This window comes from Fukomys damarensis, unplaced genomic scaffold (assembly GCF_012274545.1).
Source record: "Fukomys damarensis isolate Sample0158 unplaced genomic scaffold, DMR_v1.0_HiC HiC_scaffold_1, whole genome shotgun sequence".
NCBI classification, from domain to species: Eukaryota; Metazoa; Chordata; class Mammalia; order Rodentia; family Bathyergidae; genus Fukomys; species Fukomys damarensis.
In genome coordinates this window covers 70,714,882-70,732,443 of record NW_022900913.1, presented here as the reverse complement: position 1 = coordinate 70,732,443, position 17,562 = coordinate 70,714,882, and the positions used below count along the sequence as shown (strand labels likewise).

General features: G+C 40.1%; 1 protein-coding gene and 1 pseudogene across 3 annotated transcripts in view; one reads left to right on the top strand and one right to left on the bottom strand.

Moving 5' to 3' along the window:
* The window catches only part of Parg (poly(ADP-ribose) glycohydrolase), a 110,928-nt gene extending 94,325 nt beyond the window's left edge, over positions 1 to 16,603 (top strand). Inside the window, exons 17-19 of one of the 3 annotated variants that reach the window (XM_010622500.3) lie at positions 2,722 to 2,827; positions 14,155 to 14,283; positions 15,097 to 16,603. In XM_010622500.3, the coding sequence (XP_010620802.1) occupies positions 2,722 to 2,827; positions 14,155 to 14,283; positions 15,097 to 15,251 (390 nt within the window). In that variant the 3' untranslated portion in view covers positions 15,252 to 16,603. The remainder of the gene's footprint in view (positions 1 to 2,721; positions 2,828 to 14,154; positions 14,284 to 15,096) is intronic. The other 2 variants (XM_033761906.1, XM_010622501.3) reach the window with 2 other exon arrangements.
* On the bottom strand, positions 841 to 995 carry LOC117285561 (annotated as a pseudogene).
* Positions 16,604 to 17,562: the final 959 nt, after the last annotated feature.

Below are 17,562 nucleotides of genomic sequence, written 5' to 3'. Positions count from 1 at the left end.
TTTTTGGTACCAGGGATTAAACTCAGGTCCTTGTGCTTGTGAGGCAGGTATAGCACTCAATGAGTCAAACCCCTGCCCTGTTTGGGGGGTTTTGTTTATTTATTTATGGTACCAGGGATTGAACTCAGGACCTTGTGCTTGTGAGGCAGGCAGTAGAACCACTGAGGTAAATCCCCAGCCTTTGCTTTTCACTTTTTGAATCATTTATTAGGAAAAATAAATTTCTTTGTCATGTCTGAATAACAGGTCTCAGTGCAGCCTGCTTGAGATGACTTCTTTCCCTGATCATTTCCTCAAGTACATTTTGGAAGAAAGTATTTGCCAATGTGAAGCTCCTAGGAATTTCTTGCATCTTTCCTTTGGGATTCAGAACACTATTGAGGTCACTGTCTTTACCTTCTTTGTTTCTATGGTCTTGATTTATGGCTCTTCCCTGGCCTCCAGCCTTTAAGACAGCTCTCTCTTTCCCAGAGAAGAGGGAAAGCCTGGGCTGACCACTCCAAAGGGAACTGGGTGCAGTTTACATGTTTACACAGCCAGCCATCCTTATCTTTGGTTTCTGCATCTGCACAATCACCTGCACATCAAAAATGCTCTAAAAGAATATTTATCTTTGTTGAACATGCACAGACTTTTCTGTCATTATTCCCTAAACAATACAGTATAGTGACTGTTTGTATAGCATTTATAAGCAATCTAGAGATGCTGTGATTATAAAGGAGAGTATATAGGTTAAATGAAAACACTGCATGGTTTTATGTAAGGGACTTGACTATCTGTGACCTTAGTTCCCACAGGGGTGCCCTGAAACCACTCCTCCAAATGATACTTGGGGGTCTATTAGAGTTCCTGTTTCTGACCTTGTATAAGCTGGTCTCAATAGAATAAAATAATTTTGTATTTAATCATATTAACCAATTATTTGTATGACTACTATGTACTTTAATATCATTTAGTTTCTACACTTGATCTTAGCCAAAAGGCCAAGAAGCAATTATCATTTAATTTCTTTCTGATTACTTTTTTTAAAGTTTTGTCTGGTATTCTTCAATCAGATTGTTAAAAGCAGTGAATTTCAGTTTCACAGCTTGTTTTTGTTATGGCCATTTTTCAAGCTAGATCATTTTTCAGGAAAATTCATTAATAACTTCTGTGATACTTTGCTTATAATAATTTAAATACTTCCAATGCTTCATTAAACCCAACAACTTTTGTTCAGTGAAATAAACTTAGCCTGGTTATTTAGAGGCATCAATGAGGAAGAGACTAAAACGACTTTGATACTGTAGTATAAAATGAAGATATGAGCAGGAAGCTAAGAACTCCACCTTTCTGTCCAGGCATCTAAAAAGTGTTGACAGGAACAGAATGGCCAAGTTATGTTTGTTTTGGCAGAGGGTTTATTCTCCCCCTTCTTCATTTGCCAGAATCTTTTCCAGTCAAGAAGGTGCCCCCCAAAAATGGAATTATCTTAGGAGCTTCATGTATCTCATGATGCAGGAGTTTGTGGGTGCGGTATCACAGCATTGAATAATAGTCTGGCACCAACTCATAGTTAATATGCAGGATTTACAGCTGAGAAGGAGTAGAAGAAACAGCCTTATTAATCCATCCAGAAGCAGACAGTGTGTGAAATAAATTTTTATACCTTTGTGGAAACTTCCAAGAGCAGTTTACTATGTTTCTATGTGTGAATTTCATAGAAGCATCTTTCTATTTTCTTGGTTTTTCTCTAGGAACATCTGTCACTGATCATTCTTTTAATTTTATGTGCTATTATACATAAGCTGTATTTTGGGCTTTGTTTGGTAGCTGGGAGAACCTAGGGGAGCTTTGCTTTGCTATTATATTAAACTTCCTAATATAGTAATCTGATAGCTTCAGGAAGTTAAGAACCCTTAAGAAGCAGAAAGACCCACTAAGTGGAGAGAAAAAAAAAAAAATGAAACCAGAAACTATAGAGTCTTAAACCATAGTCTTCTCTCATGTACAAAAAGAACTGTTGGCTTAATTAATGCTTGGCCAGTATCCTCAGGGGATAGTGTACTTTCCTCAGGTTACTAGCAAATTTTTAAATATTCTATCTTAAGACAGAGCTGTGAAATTAGAAAATTCTAGGACTGGATGGGGATCGTAAAGATTTTTTCATATCCAGGTGTAGGAATCCTTTTTAGAGACAGTTGCTTTTTCTTTGTTTAGTATTCCAGCAGCAGGCAGCACATGTACAAGCTAAGCACTACTGTTAATCTAGTCCCAGTGACTCAGGGAGAGAGTGCTGGGGAAACATAAGAAAGAGTAGCTCTGCCCTGATGAAAAAGTAGTAACCAGAAGCCTTCAAAGGAAGCCATTTGAACAAGTGCCTTTCCTGGTAGTTTTAGTGCTTTATCATGGGGATCTCAACAGTTCTTGAAATATCTCTGACAGTCCCTTCTATTTGTTTGAATTGGAAAAAGAAACTTGAGACCTGTATTGATTTAAGGCATTTGATTGCCTAATATCAAAACAGATAAATATCAGAATCTGTCATTTCTTATTCTCTTCCTCATATAATCCCAGGCATTTCTCTTTTCTTTGTTTTCCTCTCTGCTTTGGCCCTGAGAAAACAAGATAAATGAGGGGGAGGACAGAAGCTTGATAATGAAAGCTGATCCTGGGGCATCTGTCAGAAGCACTGTTACTGTCTGGTCACTCATGTGCTGTGATACATTTTTCATCCTGCAGGCTTACTGTGGATTCCTCCGCCCTGGCGTTCCTCCAGAGAACCTCTCTGCGGTGGCCACAGGAAACTGGGGCTGTGGTGCCTTTGGGGGTGATGCTAGATTAAAAGGTGAGTTGTTGTACAGAAGGATGATGACATGCTGACTAGGAAAAAAACTAGTCCTTCAAGCTACATTTCTAATGTTCTATTGTAAGAGACTAGAAAAGCCTAAGAAAGAAAGACCATTTGACACCATCCTCTTTTTTTTTCTTTTTCTTTTTTGGTGGTTTTCTTGAGACAGGGTCTCACTATGTAGTGAGACTGACCTGGAACTCACTATGTAGCTCAGACTGGTCTCGAACTCACAGTGATCCTCCTGTCTCAGCCTCCCGAGTGCTGGAATTACAGGCATGTGCCACCACGCCCAGCCTATCCTCTTTTCTTTCTTGTTCGAAGGAATTCTTAGTCTCACTTACCATTTTTTGTGCAGAGGTTGCTTATCTCTTTGGTCCATCAGACACACTATTTAAGTGAATATAGAAAGTTCAGGGGAAAGAAGAATCCAAAGAGACTGTTAAGTTTCAAACCAAACCACCCACTCCCAGCATTTTTCTTTGCTGGCAAGGATTATTATGGGCAGAGCTATGTCATTGACTCCTTCCTTCACTGAACTGTGGGGCCACCTGCCATGTTCTGGGCACTGTGGTTGGCACTCAGAGTACAGAGGTAAATAAAACGCGGCCCCTGCCTTGCGCACTGCAGTGCAGCTGGCATGTCAGAGAAGCAGGCCATGATGAGCGCTGTGGAAGAGGGAATGCTGCTGTCAGCTGAGTGTGGGACAGCTGCCTTCATTGTCCAGATGAGGAGGCCTAGGGGCACCCAGGAAATGTGAGTGTTTCTTTCTCCTCACTGTGCATGACAGAAAAAAATAAAACCTGATCAACAAAGCCAGTGGCCCACTACCAGATTATTACAACATTTGCTCTACTTTTTTTTTGAAAGGGGGTCTCTTTTTGTAGTTCAGGCAGCCCCTGAACTGTGTATGTAGCACATGTTGGCCCCGAACTCACTACAATCCTCTTTCCTCAGGCTCCCAAGTGTTGAGATTACCGTACAGGCATGCAATTTACTCTGCTTTTGAAAGTATCTTTTCTTAGGATTGTTTACGTTCCACTTCAGTCCAACTGGCCCAACACCAACAGGTTGTGCGCAGTGTAGTTCTGAACCGAACTACCTGGTGTTAGTGCCAACTGCACAAGTTAGGAGCAAGGAGCATTTCAGACTGCAACCGCATATCTGGGAAGACCTGAGCCACCTATAACTGACTAGCTGGTTACCAGTCTGAGATTCTCATGCCCCTCGGGTTTGGTAATTCCGTAGAGTGACTCAGAACTCTTAAGCCCTTTACTTCCAGCAGCCATTTCATTATGAAGGACACAGGCAGGGTGAGGCATGGAAGGGATGCAGAGCTTTGATGTCCTTTCCATGGTCCCCACACATCTTTGTTCAGCCAGGAGCTGTGCCCACCTTTTTAGTACCCAGCAGTTTTACTGGGGCTTGATTACATGGGCATGATTGATTATATCATTGACCATGTGGTTGAACTTGGTCTCCCAGGAGATTGGGCCCTCACATCACCTCATTAGCATAACAAAGACACTAGCAACTCTCTGGCCTTCCCCAGGGTTTTTAGAGCTGCTGCCAGGAACCTAGGACAAGACCTAGAGGAATTCTTTGTTTTATAGTAATTATCAAAGTAACAATAAAACAATGAGAGCAAACATGGCCTTGATAGCAAAACTAGATAGGAGAACATTCATCTCTGAATAGTTGAATCTGTCTACACTCACCTCAAAAGATTGTTACTGTTTTTATAAGAATGACAGTTATTATTTCTTTTGACTATCCAGAGAAATTCTGTAAGTATGTAAAAATCAGAATTTGCTGTTAACATTTTGGGGTTCATCCTTTTGGACATCTTTGTAACAATGTGTTTTAAGTACTTGATATTAATGAGGTCACACTCTACATTCTGTTTTTGAAAACACTGCAATCTCGTGAAAGATTTTCAGCACCAAATGCAGCTGTGACCCGTGTGATCAAAAAACATGGTTAATGTGTGTGTTTATTACAGTAAAAGATACTATACCATTAATCTCCTTCAAAATACTCCCCTCCCTGTCACTTCAAACACATTTATCCCATCATTTTTCCTGCTTTCTGAAACAGTTCTGAAAGTTTCTTTTGTATCTTTACATACAATTGTACTGTCTTGTCTTACCTTGATGTCCTGAATCTATTCAGAACATTTACAGCAGTTTCTGTCAAATGAAAACATTGCAGTGGTTCCTCATCCAACTTCCACCTAATTTGGCACCATGCAACTTCTGGCTGTTCCCCAAAGTCAAAATGACCATGAAAGGTAAATGTTTTTAATCAGTTCAGGACATTGAGGCAGCCACAGTGGCGCTGCTAAAGATAACTTCTGGACCTTCATGAAAAAGTGACAAAAACAATGGCGTAAGTGTGTTCAGAATAAGGGGAAGTTTTTCGAGGAGGATTAATGGTTATATGTCTTTGTAATAAATTTTTTTATTTAAACACATCGTATTTTTTATCAGCCCTTGTACTCTCAACATATTAATAGCTTAAGTGTGTGTATGTCTCACAGAGTCTCCAGGGCTAGTCATTTGTTTTCTTTATCTTGTATTATGAGCAATATACAATTATACATATAAGCTATCTTCCTAGAGTTAATCACTAGAAGTAAAGTTAGCATTCTTTATCCACATTTTAACACTCAACGCAAATCACCCCTAAAAGGCTGTGTCACTTTATATTGTCTTCCTTGCCTGAGCAGCTTCATGAAGTCAGGACGTGTCAGTCTTTTCAGTTTCTCTGAGATTCAGCAACTTTCATGTATTTTGTTGAACATTTTTTTTGTTTTGTTTTGTGAATTGCTCTTTAATGCCTTCTACCCATTTACCTCTTTAGGAGTAATTGATTTTTTAATAGCTAGAATAACTCTGTATGTTAAGGAATACTAAATGTTTAATGGTCTTATGTTACAGGCATTTTTTTTTTCATTTATTTCAGCCTTTGAGTCTGTGGCCACACTTCTTCATGTGTACTCGTTTTTGTGGCATGCTTAGAAAAAAATCTTTCTGTCCCATCATCCTAAAGACTCTCACCCCCACATCCTCTTCCAGTGCAGAATCAAAAACTACAGAGGTGTTTTGATTTTTGTTTTTTTCCATTGTTCAAAAATCCATAAAAGAAGGCTGTTGGGTTTTTTATTTTATGAAATTCTTTAGCATCCTGAATGTGTTACAGGAAACCTCTTTTTCAGTCTGGACTTATTGATCTTATGGCAAACACTTTTTTCTCTCTCTCTCTTAAGTAAAATTAATGACTAGATTCATGTCATCAATTCAGGAACCAGGTCTGCCATAAACCTTGGTCGTTTGTGCTAGACAATTTGGAAAGCTTTATAAATGTGTTTATTTCTTTCTCTTTCTTTGTGGCTTAAGAGCCTTTCTTTCAGATTGTAGCTGTGCTTGCTCTGGCGACTGTCAGGTGTAGTGTTCAGAAATTTCCTCCGTGTGATTAATTTTTTCAGTTATTAGATTGGGAGCTCTCCTTCCCCTTCACTCACATGAATGATTGTTAACATGAGAAGTAGTTATTGTAATGGCCCTTGGTTAGGAGGTTGGTTCCTAAAACTGCTCTTTAGTATGAAAGAGATATATCTGTGTAATAAGGTATTACACAGCCATTAAAAACAATTATACGAATATATCTGCTTCCATGTTTTTGGAGTATTGCCATAGGGGGCAAGGTTCACAGTGGATTTCTGGCTACAGGTAGTTCCAGACTAGGTTATTTTGTTTATGGTAGTTTTGAGTGTTGAACCCAGGGCCTTGCACCAGACAAGTACTCTACTACTGAGCTATCCCAGGCATTTTTATTTTTTTGTTTTCAGATGGAGTCCCCACAAGTTCCTTGGGCTGGCCATGAACTTGTTATCCTTCTGTCACAGCCTCCTGAGTAGCTGAAATTACAGACATGTGCCCTGCGCTCAGTTCAAAATATTTTTGTGTGTTGTCTCACTATGTGTCACTATGTAGTACAGACTGACCTCTAATTCATGATCCTTCTTTGGCCTCCCAGGTGCTAGGATTAAAGGCATAAACTGCCACACCTGGCACAGGATTCTTTATAGTGGTGCAAAAGCATTCAACAGAAACCAAACTTCAAGTTTTTTATCTTGTCCTAGGCTAGTGCTGTGCAGTCCAATACTCCCCCAAGATGCTGGACAGTAGCAGGAAGTAACAGCTCCCACTAAGCCCCATGATTGAGAGGAAAAACAACCAATGTTCTAGTGTGTTGTGCTGCTAAGATAGGATAGCTTAGGTAGCTAGATGCGTTGTTCCACTTAGGATATTTTGAACTATGGGTTTATCAGGACATAACCCCATCATAAATCTAGGAGTTTCCATATTCAAACTCTTTATTTGAAAAAAGACAGGACTACAGCTATCCCATCCTTCTGGGTAGAGGGAGGTTATCAGCCAATATTGCTGAGAAAGACAAGGTAGAGTTGACCAGGGGGGTGACTTGATCCTGGCATCAGTGTGCTTTGCCTCGTCTCTCCATGCGTGTGTGTGTGTGTGTGTGTGTGTGTGTGTGTGTGGGTGTGTCCCCTTCCTGCCTGTGCTCTTAAACTGGACCAGCTTAGATATTTTCCTAGCCCTGGACCCATGTTATCATAGCCAGGAATTCAGCAAATGTTTGACACATTCCTACTGAGAATGAAGTTTCTTGCTAGTTTCTATGATATATTTATATTAAGTGAAAGGTTTCTGAGATATAGAAACGGTATAAATTTGCTTTCTTTTTGACTTCATGTCCATTGTTACCAGCCTCAATAATGTCTACTATTTTCTTCACTATCTTAGAGTCAAAATAGCTGAACTCCAGAAAAACAACGTAGAGAAGATTAGACCTAGAAATGCGCAGGAGCCCTTCCCTTCCATACTGAGGCTGCCCAAGCCCTTTGACTTCCTTTGTGGCAGGTGTGGTCATGGAGGGGGTGGGACTGTGCACCAGGTTGCATCACCTGCTTATCTCATACCTGAGGTCTCCTTCCAGAAGGGGGCCCTCCACTCCTCTCCCACCCTTGCCAGAGTTAGAGTGCTCCTTCCTTGGCATTGCTCTCTTGCCCTCTTTGTGGCACCAGTACTTAGATTGGGGTGCTGTGTGGTAATGAGCAGTCAGAGGAGTCGGCTGGAACATTTGTTATCAGCATCTAAGAGATGGGGCTGGGTTAATGGGTTTGGGATTTTTGTGTTTTAATTATCTGGGGCTTGATGAATCAGGGTAGAGATGACTGTTTTCTCTTTTTGTTTGTGTTCTGTAAGAATGAGCAACCAAGATTTTAGCCAAACGAACAAACCTTGCCCAAAGAGACACAGCTAATGGCAGAACTGACACTCAGACCTTTACCCCATCTTCCTGAAAAACCACTGTATGTTCATCATTATTGTTGAGAACATGTGGGATGCATGCGTTCCATGTTCTGGTAATTGGGTGTATTTACATGTGTAGGCACACAACAGTCTTGTTAAGAAGGCTTTATTCTCATCTTTATTGGTAAGTGGACGGACCAAGGGATTTAGAGGTAAGCAGTTAGCCAGTCATCACACATAGCAAGTGCCGTGTGAGAATTCAATGCAGGATTGAAGCCATTGTCTGTGCTTTTGTAATTTTACTTATTCTGGACTATGGATCTGCCACTCTAGAGATAATAGTGGAATTGAAGAGCATGTATCTAAAGCAAGTAAGAAGAGCAAAATAATATCGTAATAGGAGAGGTGAAATGAGTCAAGATTAAGAACAGTAGCTAAGTGGTGGCACAGGCTTGCAATTCTAAAATTTGGGAGGTTGAGGCAGAAGGACTGCCCCGAATTCAAGGCCAGCCTGGGCTACATAGTGGGTTCAAGGCCATTGTGAGGCCCTGTCTCAAAAATCAAACAAACAAACAAAAAATGTAGCCAGATGAAAAAGCAACTAGAGGAAAAGAGTTGGCCTGAAAGAGCTATCTTGTGACAAGGAGAGAACTTCAGGGTAGTCAGGCCACAAAGGGCCTTGGGTTCACTAGAAAGGCATGAGTCGTGCTTTCCAGTCTGTACCCATTGAGCCTCCTTGCCAGCATGTGTTTAAATGATGCCGTAGACATTGTGAGGAGATCCTGGTGCCTGCACGTGGTGAGGTCTGCTTGCAGTGTGGACAAGGGCATGCAAGTCGGATTGCCAGGGTCAGACCTCCTCTGGTCCTCTGTGTCTAGCCTGGGTGACCTTACACAAATTAGCCTTCTGGTGCCTGAATGTCCTTATTTTCAAGACGGATAATATTCGTACCTTTGTCTTGAAGGATTAAATAAGCTCATCCTGGTAGTTTGTGAGTCGGTGCTGGTGAAGGTGCTGGAAAAGCAGCCCATGCTGTAAGAGCTTGGGGTTAGCAGATGTTACTGATATTACCTGCTAATGGAACAGACCTCTTCTGTGGCACAGTAGCCATCATTTACCCAGTTTTTGCTGGGTTAGTTTGTTGGAAAAGGACACTATAAATTGTTTTTTGAGCGTTGTTACTAATATTTATTTGCATTTTCTTCACAGTTTAACATTGATGCCAAAAAGAAAATTAAAACCTAGCTCCCTGCAGGTTAATTTAAGTAATTATGTTGGCAGTTGTGCTTGAAGTTAAAATTCAATGTGTTTATATTAGACTTGGAACCAGTCCACACAACCTATTAGATTTGTGATTTATTCCCATCTAACTTTTGATGCAAGGGAGCTCACTTAAATAATGAGGCATATCTCTCTCGACTAGGAACACATTGGGGATGTCACAGTGAGGACTGCAGACAATGCTATTTAAATGAGCTTTTGTCAATGGCGACATAAGCACCTAACTGGGGTTGAGATAAATTTATCTTCCTGGAAATCTCATTTGTGTATTTATAGTCTAGTATCTAATTCAGGGAGAAAAATTAGAACAGTGATTATGGAATGGTAAATTCTGAAAAAGTATTTGGGGATGATCTGATTCTATTGTGCCCAGATTGCTATATTCCCAAAAACCACCAAGGAGTTGAGTCCGATGTAATCACACGAGGGGCTTATTGCAAGCTCGAGCCTGGACTCCTGGACTTCACCAACTAGCGGTTTCATACCGAGAGCCCCGAACCCGGTTTCAAACAGGCTTTTTATCAGCGAAGAAGCAGAACTAGGGGCTTTCTAGATGGCTCAGTGCCTGATTGGTTAACATTTTGAAAATGCAGGCAGGGGACAAAGGTCTGCTGACTTGAGATGGTTGTCCGCAGTCACGTACTCGGCAGTCACACATTGATAATTAACAGATACCTATAGGACGGTTCAAAGGCCATCAGGGCCTTCCGGATGAGCAAACAGTTCGATAATTAACTTGGGGTCTCTATGTATTTCATAGTCTAGAACCATTAACTTACACGTTAATCAGGTTCCGGACTTCAAACAGTACAAGATTGCCTTATATTCCTAAGCCAGGGTTAGAACAAAGGTCAGAACTATGGCTACCGTGGGAAGGGGTTAAAGCACTGTCTCCTGGGCCCTTTGTTATTTAGCATGGGTTTGTAATTTGGTCAAAAGGGCGCTTTGGGGTTTTTCCAGTAACTGGGCGGTGACCTGATCACAGAATGGAGTAGTGACCTGATCACAGAATGGAGTAACTACTTAAATGGAGTCAGTTTGGACTCTACAATTCACCTCCTTCATTGTGTAGCTGAGAAAAAAGAACCCAAGTGTTCAATGCTTGGTTAAAGCCAGCTAACAGAAGGTAAGGACTAAGTGTGGTCACTCACCTCCCAGTGTCACCACTCATGGAACAACATGCTTTGGGCAGAAATGGTGTATAACAGGGCTGTATGCATAGCTCAGTGGCAGATACTTGCCAGGCATGCACAGTGTCCGGGTTTTAGTCCTCAAGACCACAAAAAAAGAAGGGGGGATGCAGGTTGGTTTTTCTCCTAGCTCTTAATAGACTCCAACGTCTTTTGATAGTACATCAAGGTTAATGCCAAATTCTACAGTGTACAATGGCCTCTGGAATATTTTTAGAATAAATTCTATAAGGAAATAAATTTTAAATATTTATTAATACGGTATTTTATTTTCACAAATGACCAGTAGTCTAGTAAGAAATTGGACAGAGGGGCTTTTCTCTCCTCCCCACCCTTCCTCCGTCTCTCTCTCTCTCTCTCCCTCTCTCTTTTTTTTGTTTGTTTCTTTGTTTGTTTTTGTAGTACTGGATTTGAACTCAGAGTCTTGCATTTGCCAGGCTCAATCTCCAGCCTCTGAGGCTTTTCTCTCTTAAAGATAAGATATGACAGGTACCTCTTGGTAGAGGAAAATGACAATTCATTAGTTTCCATTTTTATATGTAGTTTAGGTTAATTAGGAACCTTTTAAAATGGGTGTACTGAAGCTTTCATGTATGCATAAGTTGGTTGAGCAGTTTTAATTAAAACTTACCTCTATTTTGAAATTAATTAATTTCAACACTGAGATTAATGAAACCTAGTTGTGGTCCTACCCATGTTGTAGATACTTAAGAAATACTACTTTGGCTATTAGGACATACTTTGATAATATTTTAGAATCTCACAAATACTATAATGTCACATATTCTCCAATTCTGGAGAATAGTCAACTATATCAAATTTTATTTGTTCAACTTAAAAGTTTTCCTTCTACATATTATTCATTTTAAAATAATTTAAGATTTGTAAACAGTAAAAATATACATCTCTGTGTATATGTACATATTTTTTTCTGAAACATTCAAGCATAAGTTACATACAGTAGGCCCCTTCCTAAATACATCTAAGCATGTTTCCTAAGAGGAAAAAATTCCTTGTTAGCCACATTGGTTATTCATAAATATGCATTGATATTTTTATCTGCTCTCCTCCATGTTTTCACTATGTCATATGTCCTGATAAAGTCTTTCTGAGCCAGCTGAGGTACATGTCTGTAATCCCAGCATTCCAGAAGCTGAGGCAGGAGGACCGCAATTTCAGGGCCAGCCTGGGCTATGATAGACCTTGTCTCAGAAACAGCAAAAAATGTTTTTGTAGCCTTTTTCCTTCCAGCACAGGGTCCAGTGTGAGGTAAAGCATTTCGGTGCCACGCCAGTCTCTTAGCCTCCCATAGAGTTTGCCCTTTATGACACTGGCACATTTTGTGTGCTGCCTCCTCTTGCTAAAGTTGAGGCTTAGTGCTATTATTGGTCAGCACCCACATCTGTGATGCTGTCCCAAGACACTGGATGTCATTAGACACCAGTGGGAGCTTCACTGGGCCACTCAAGAAAGGTGTTGCCTGGTTTCTCCACAGTATAGAACTACAGTTTTCTTTTCCCTTGTAAATAATACGCAATCTGTGAAAGACATTGTAAGAGAGTTTCCCGTGGATTCAGCATCTGTTTATAGTTCCTGTGGCCCTCTCTGCTTTCCCAGTCTGCATCTCCGCTTTCTCCTGTGAGTAAGCGCCCTCCCTCCTGTACTCCGTTTATGTATCTGCCTGTTCATCAGCATAGACTTAGGGAAGCATATTTTTTCAAAGGTTTTAATTCATGACTGTACTTAGTATTTCGGTGCCTAGCTTGTCCAGATTGGGGAGCTCCTTCAAGTTGGCTCCCATTTCATTATGATAACCTCCCATCAGTTTGTTTTTTTCAGCATCTCTTTACTTTCTGATACAGCAAAATGTTCTAGGTTCCTCTTGTGCCTTTCTTGTCCCACGTATGGAATCAATCATTTCTCCAAAGAATCCATTCTTTTTAGGGACAGTTGTATTAGTAGGTTCTGGACACTAGACGTGCTCGTTGCTGGAGTATTGGTGTTTTCTGTCCTTCAACCAGCAAAGCAAAGAAATGTGTGCCTTAACACACATACAGATATATGTCATTTAAATATCACAAGCGCACTCCAGAGCCTTCCTTTTCCATCTACCCCAGAGTTCTGTTTTGTCCGCCTCATTCCATTGTGGCAAGTCCCTTCTTCCACAGCAGCCTCAGCTCCCAGCAGCACCTACACCTTTATTCAGCCCTCAATCCTCTAATACCCTGAGAAGTAACTTCAGGATTGCTTTCCCTGTACTTCTAAGATAAGCAAGCCTGGGGGCGGGTGTTTATAGTTCTCTCCTCCTTGCCCAAGACCAAGGGTAGTCAAATACCATGTTTATAAGTCACTTGGGTTATTTCTTCTTTTCTTTTCCCTTCTCCCTCAGTGTAGTTAAATTACTCAGTTGAGCTAAATAAGGCTCATTTGTTTTAGTTTGCTTTCTCTTATAGTTCCTACCCACTCCCATTCTTTTTATTGTTGTCTGAAGTGATTAGGGTAATACCCAGGGCTTTCCTTCTCCCTGATCTACATGCCCAGGTTTTACTTTGAGACAGCATCTTCCTAAGTTGCCCAGGCTGGACTCAAACTTGCAATTCTCCTTCCTCAGCCTCATAGAGTGATTTGATTATAAACATGTACCACTACACCCAACTCCATTCTTAATCTTTTTATTTTTTAAACATGTAAAATAAATACTACTATGCTGTCAAAAAACAAAGCTACATGTATCCTCCGTAATGATTTAATTTGATTCCCCACCTTTTTCTGAAGTAAAAGATACATAACTATCAAGAGGACTTTTTATTGCAACTGTGTTCTGTTTAGTTGTTACTTAAATTCTATTAAGATTAAGATTGTAAAGGAACTTTATTTTTTAATCATTGTTTAGCATACTGATTTGTAGCTTTGACTCCCAGGACAGTACTTCTCAGTTATTTTTCTTTTCCAACATAACAGAAAGTTAGGTCTGGTGTCTTTAGTAGCAGGGACTCCAGGCTACATGGGCAGGTGGAGGTGGGGGTGCAGGAAGGATTCGGGTGTGCTTGCTAGCCCTCTTTGGGAATGCTTACAGGGGTTCATGGGACCATTAGAACCTCCCAAATGTGCCTGTTATACAAAGACCAGTGACTGTGTAATAAGATGAACTATTGTATCAAGAAAGCAAACTCAGAAATTCAATTTCCAGATTAATAGAAGTGACTATAAATGCCACCACTTTAGTACCTTGGTTTGCTGCTTCAGATGTACTTTCCTTTATTTATGGTCTAGAAGAGGTGTCTGGATGAGAATTGGGCTTAATGATATTCTCAGCAGCATATCTGAAAAGTCGCACAACTATATGATTTATGCCCATCTTGTATTCACCATATCTAATAATGTGTATATTCAGTTTATAAATTTTTAATCCAGATAAAGTAATGGCACAGCAGCTGTAAGTTAGCTGGCTGGCAGAGCTAAAGGCGCCTTGATGAGCAGTGTCATCATACAGCTGCATCTTTTCTCTCTGCTGCAGCCCTAATACAGATCCTAGCAGCTGCTGCAGCTGAACGAGATGTGGCTTATTTCACCTTCGGGGATGCAGAGCTAATGCGAGACATTTACAGCATGCATACTTTCCTCACCAAGCGGAAGCTGACTGTTGGTGAGTAGGAGGCAGTCCTGATGTTGCCTATCAAGATGGGTGGGCCACTTGTGGGAGGAGCACTTGCTAAATCTGGATGGATCACAGCAGCTTAGAAGGAATGAACACTGACTTTGAGGGAGAGGGCAGAGTACAGAGGGGCAGTATTTGTATTTCTGTCAGTTTCATTCATGATTTGACTGAGTGTGTCTGTTAGAGTAAGATCAAGAAGCTACTGTTACTATCCATTTTCACTTTTCTGTGGCTAGAAAACTAGAGGGACTAGGGCATAGCTCAGTGTTAGAGCATATGCTTAATATGCGTAAGGCCCTGGGTTTAATCTCCAGCACCAAAAAAAACCAAAAAGAGAGAGAAAACAAAAGGGGGAAGACATGAAATAAATTCCAGCCTACTTCAAGCTGAGGGCGTATCTATCAGACAGATGTGCACCATGCTCATCCAGCATGCTAACCACCTTGGGAGCTGAGCATATATAACTAGGGTCCATGAGCTCCCAAGATAGCATGGACAAGGGCTGGGAACATAACTTAGTTGTAGAACACTTGCCTCTCTTGTGCAAGGATCTAGGTTCAGTCCTTAGCACTGCAGAAAAAAAAAGCATGGACAATGCACTGTGTGTAGCCTACTGTGTTGAGAGCTGGGTAGCTTCTTTAAGTATGTGCTAACAAAGACTTTTAGCTACACAGAATCAGTTTCAAAGGCCAAATCTGAGCATATGCTGTTTAGATTAAGATAAAATTAGAGTATTCTTCTGAAGTTTTTTCCTGTCTACAAACCTTAGTGTGCTGATCCTTCTGGCCTTTTTCTCTCTAGGAGAAATATATAAGTTGTTGCTACGATACTACAATGAAGAATGCAGAAACTGTTCCACACCGGGGCTGGACATCAAGCTTTATCCCTTCATATACCACACTGTTGAGTCCTGTGCAGAGACTGCTGACCAGCCAGGGCAGAGGACAGGGACCTGAGGGGCTGAGTGACCTAAGCCGCCTCCTACCACTCAAAGACATCATGTTTGAATAATCAGGGTAGGGTATAGACTGACAAGTTAATATAAATGTGTATATAATCCATATTTGTAGTCAGAGATTCAATCCCATCCACACATATGCAATTGTCAGTTTGGACATCTGGGCCCTCTCCATCCTGAGTTACATAGGGTTAGTCATGTTTTCTTCCCATTTTCTTCTTTCAGTCTTTGTTTTGGTTTTGTTTTGTTTTGCCCATCAGCTTTCTTGTGAAACTCCATAAAAGGTGCTCAGCTGCCATATCTTTCTTCATGCTTGTATACTATACAAATCACTTCTGCAGCTAGCAAAGGCCAGTGAACCCCGGAAGAAGCTGAAATCCGAGCATCTCTGTCATGGAGTCTGCTGCAGGTCTCCCTGTGAGCCTTTCACCTCCAATTCTTTTTTAGGCTCCATGTTTTGTGGATTTTGAAAATTAAGAATTGGGGTTTTTTTCATACATGTTCCATAATACAAATATCCTAGGTTAAAACAGTTTTTATTTATTTAAGACAGCCTACTTTCCAAAAGTTGTCTTGAGACATCAACTTTATCTGTAATGGTTTGTCTGTGCTATTTCCCCGATCAATTTTTATTCACATTGTTTTTGGAAATTGACTCAGAATAAAGGAAATATAGAACAAATCAGTTCTCATATAGTATAAAAACAAACAAAAGAGAGTTGAAGGGCTTTTTTGTTTCTTGAGACTTTTTTCTTTGTAAGTTTGGATTGGTTTCTATGGTGCTTGCGGCATATTTATATAACCAAAGTTTGGGAACTGAGAACTTCATACAGGTTTGTGCACGTTTAAGTATCTCTGGTATTCAAAAGTTATAGAGTTAATGAATCTTCACTAATAATTCTCAGAAGGTCCCATATTATCTATACTTTATATACATAAATAAGCATATGTTCTTTAAGAATGTCTATTTAGGAGCTTATAAAATCTGTAACTGAAGTTGGGGAAAATAACTTGGGTTAGGCTTTATCAGGACTCTAAAACCTGTTTTTCATACTTATGTCCATTTAAAACTGACAAACACAAGTACTAATGTCTCTGGAATGTTAAACGGAACACCAGAGCCATTCATGAAAGCACTTAGATTTTCAGAATAGCCCTTAATCAGATGGAGAAGAAAAGAGCACTCATGTTCAATTTTTCAAAAGGGAGGATAGTGGAGAGAATGCTATTACCTTCTAATAGCCCTGTACAAAAAAATAAATAAAAATTTTTTAAAAATAGATATATATATAATTACAATTATTTAACAGTACTTTTTTGTTCTTTCTCATAAGGCTTACTATTTTATTATTCCTTACTTCTTTAGTCTACCACATTTAGAATAACAGTACTTTTGTTCTTTCTCATAAGGCTTACTATTTTATTATTCCTTACTTCTTTAGTCTACCACATTTAGAAATCTTAGATTTTTTTGCTGTTGTTCTTTAATCTCCCAAGTTTAGATTTTTTTTTTTCTTTGTTGCTGTGCTTTTGGTTTTTTGTGTTTGCAATACTAGGGATTGAGCCCTGGGCCTCAACACCTACTGAGCCCTGGGCCTCAACACCTACTAGACAAGCACTCTACAATTGAGCAATCCCAGACCTTTTTCTTTTTTGACACAGAGTCTAACAAAGTTGCCTACATGGACCGCCAACTTGGAATCCTCCTGTCTCATCCTCCCAAGTAGCTAAGATTGCAAGTACATACCACCATTGCTAGCTACAAATCTTAGGTTTTTAATGAAGCTATTTTCAGTTTGTCTGCCTTCTTCAGGAGTACAATAACAATTTAAAGAAGAGCAACATTCAAATAAAGGACATAAGATTTCTCAGTGGGGGAAATTGGATTCAAGTGCTAGTTGATATTTTAACCTTCATCTAAATAAAGTGGATCTCTAGTTTAAGCAGATAAAAAAATAAATTAACAGCTTAACAGTACCTACTGGGAAATAAAATATAATACAGCAGACACAGTCTGACTTACAGTTGGTGTTCAATAAATGTCAGAAATACTGTCATTAGCCAAGTGTGGCACACGCTTGTAATCCCAGCACTTGGGAAGCTGAGGCAAGACCATCCCCCATGAGTTCCAGATCGCCCAAACTACACAGTGAGACCATGTATCAAAAAACCCAAGAAAAAAAAATTAATTGATCCAGAAGCATTTATGGGACATCTGCGGTATATTAGCTGCTGTGCTGTTTGCGCCACTTTTTCTTTTTTTTTTTCCTTAACGGTAGCAAAGCTCTATAAAGGTAGGAAAAGAAACA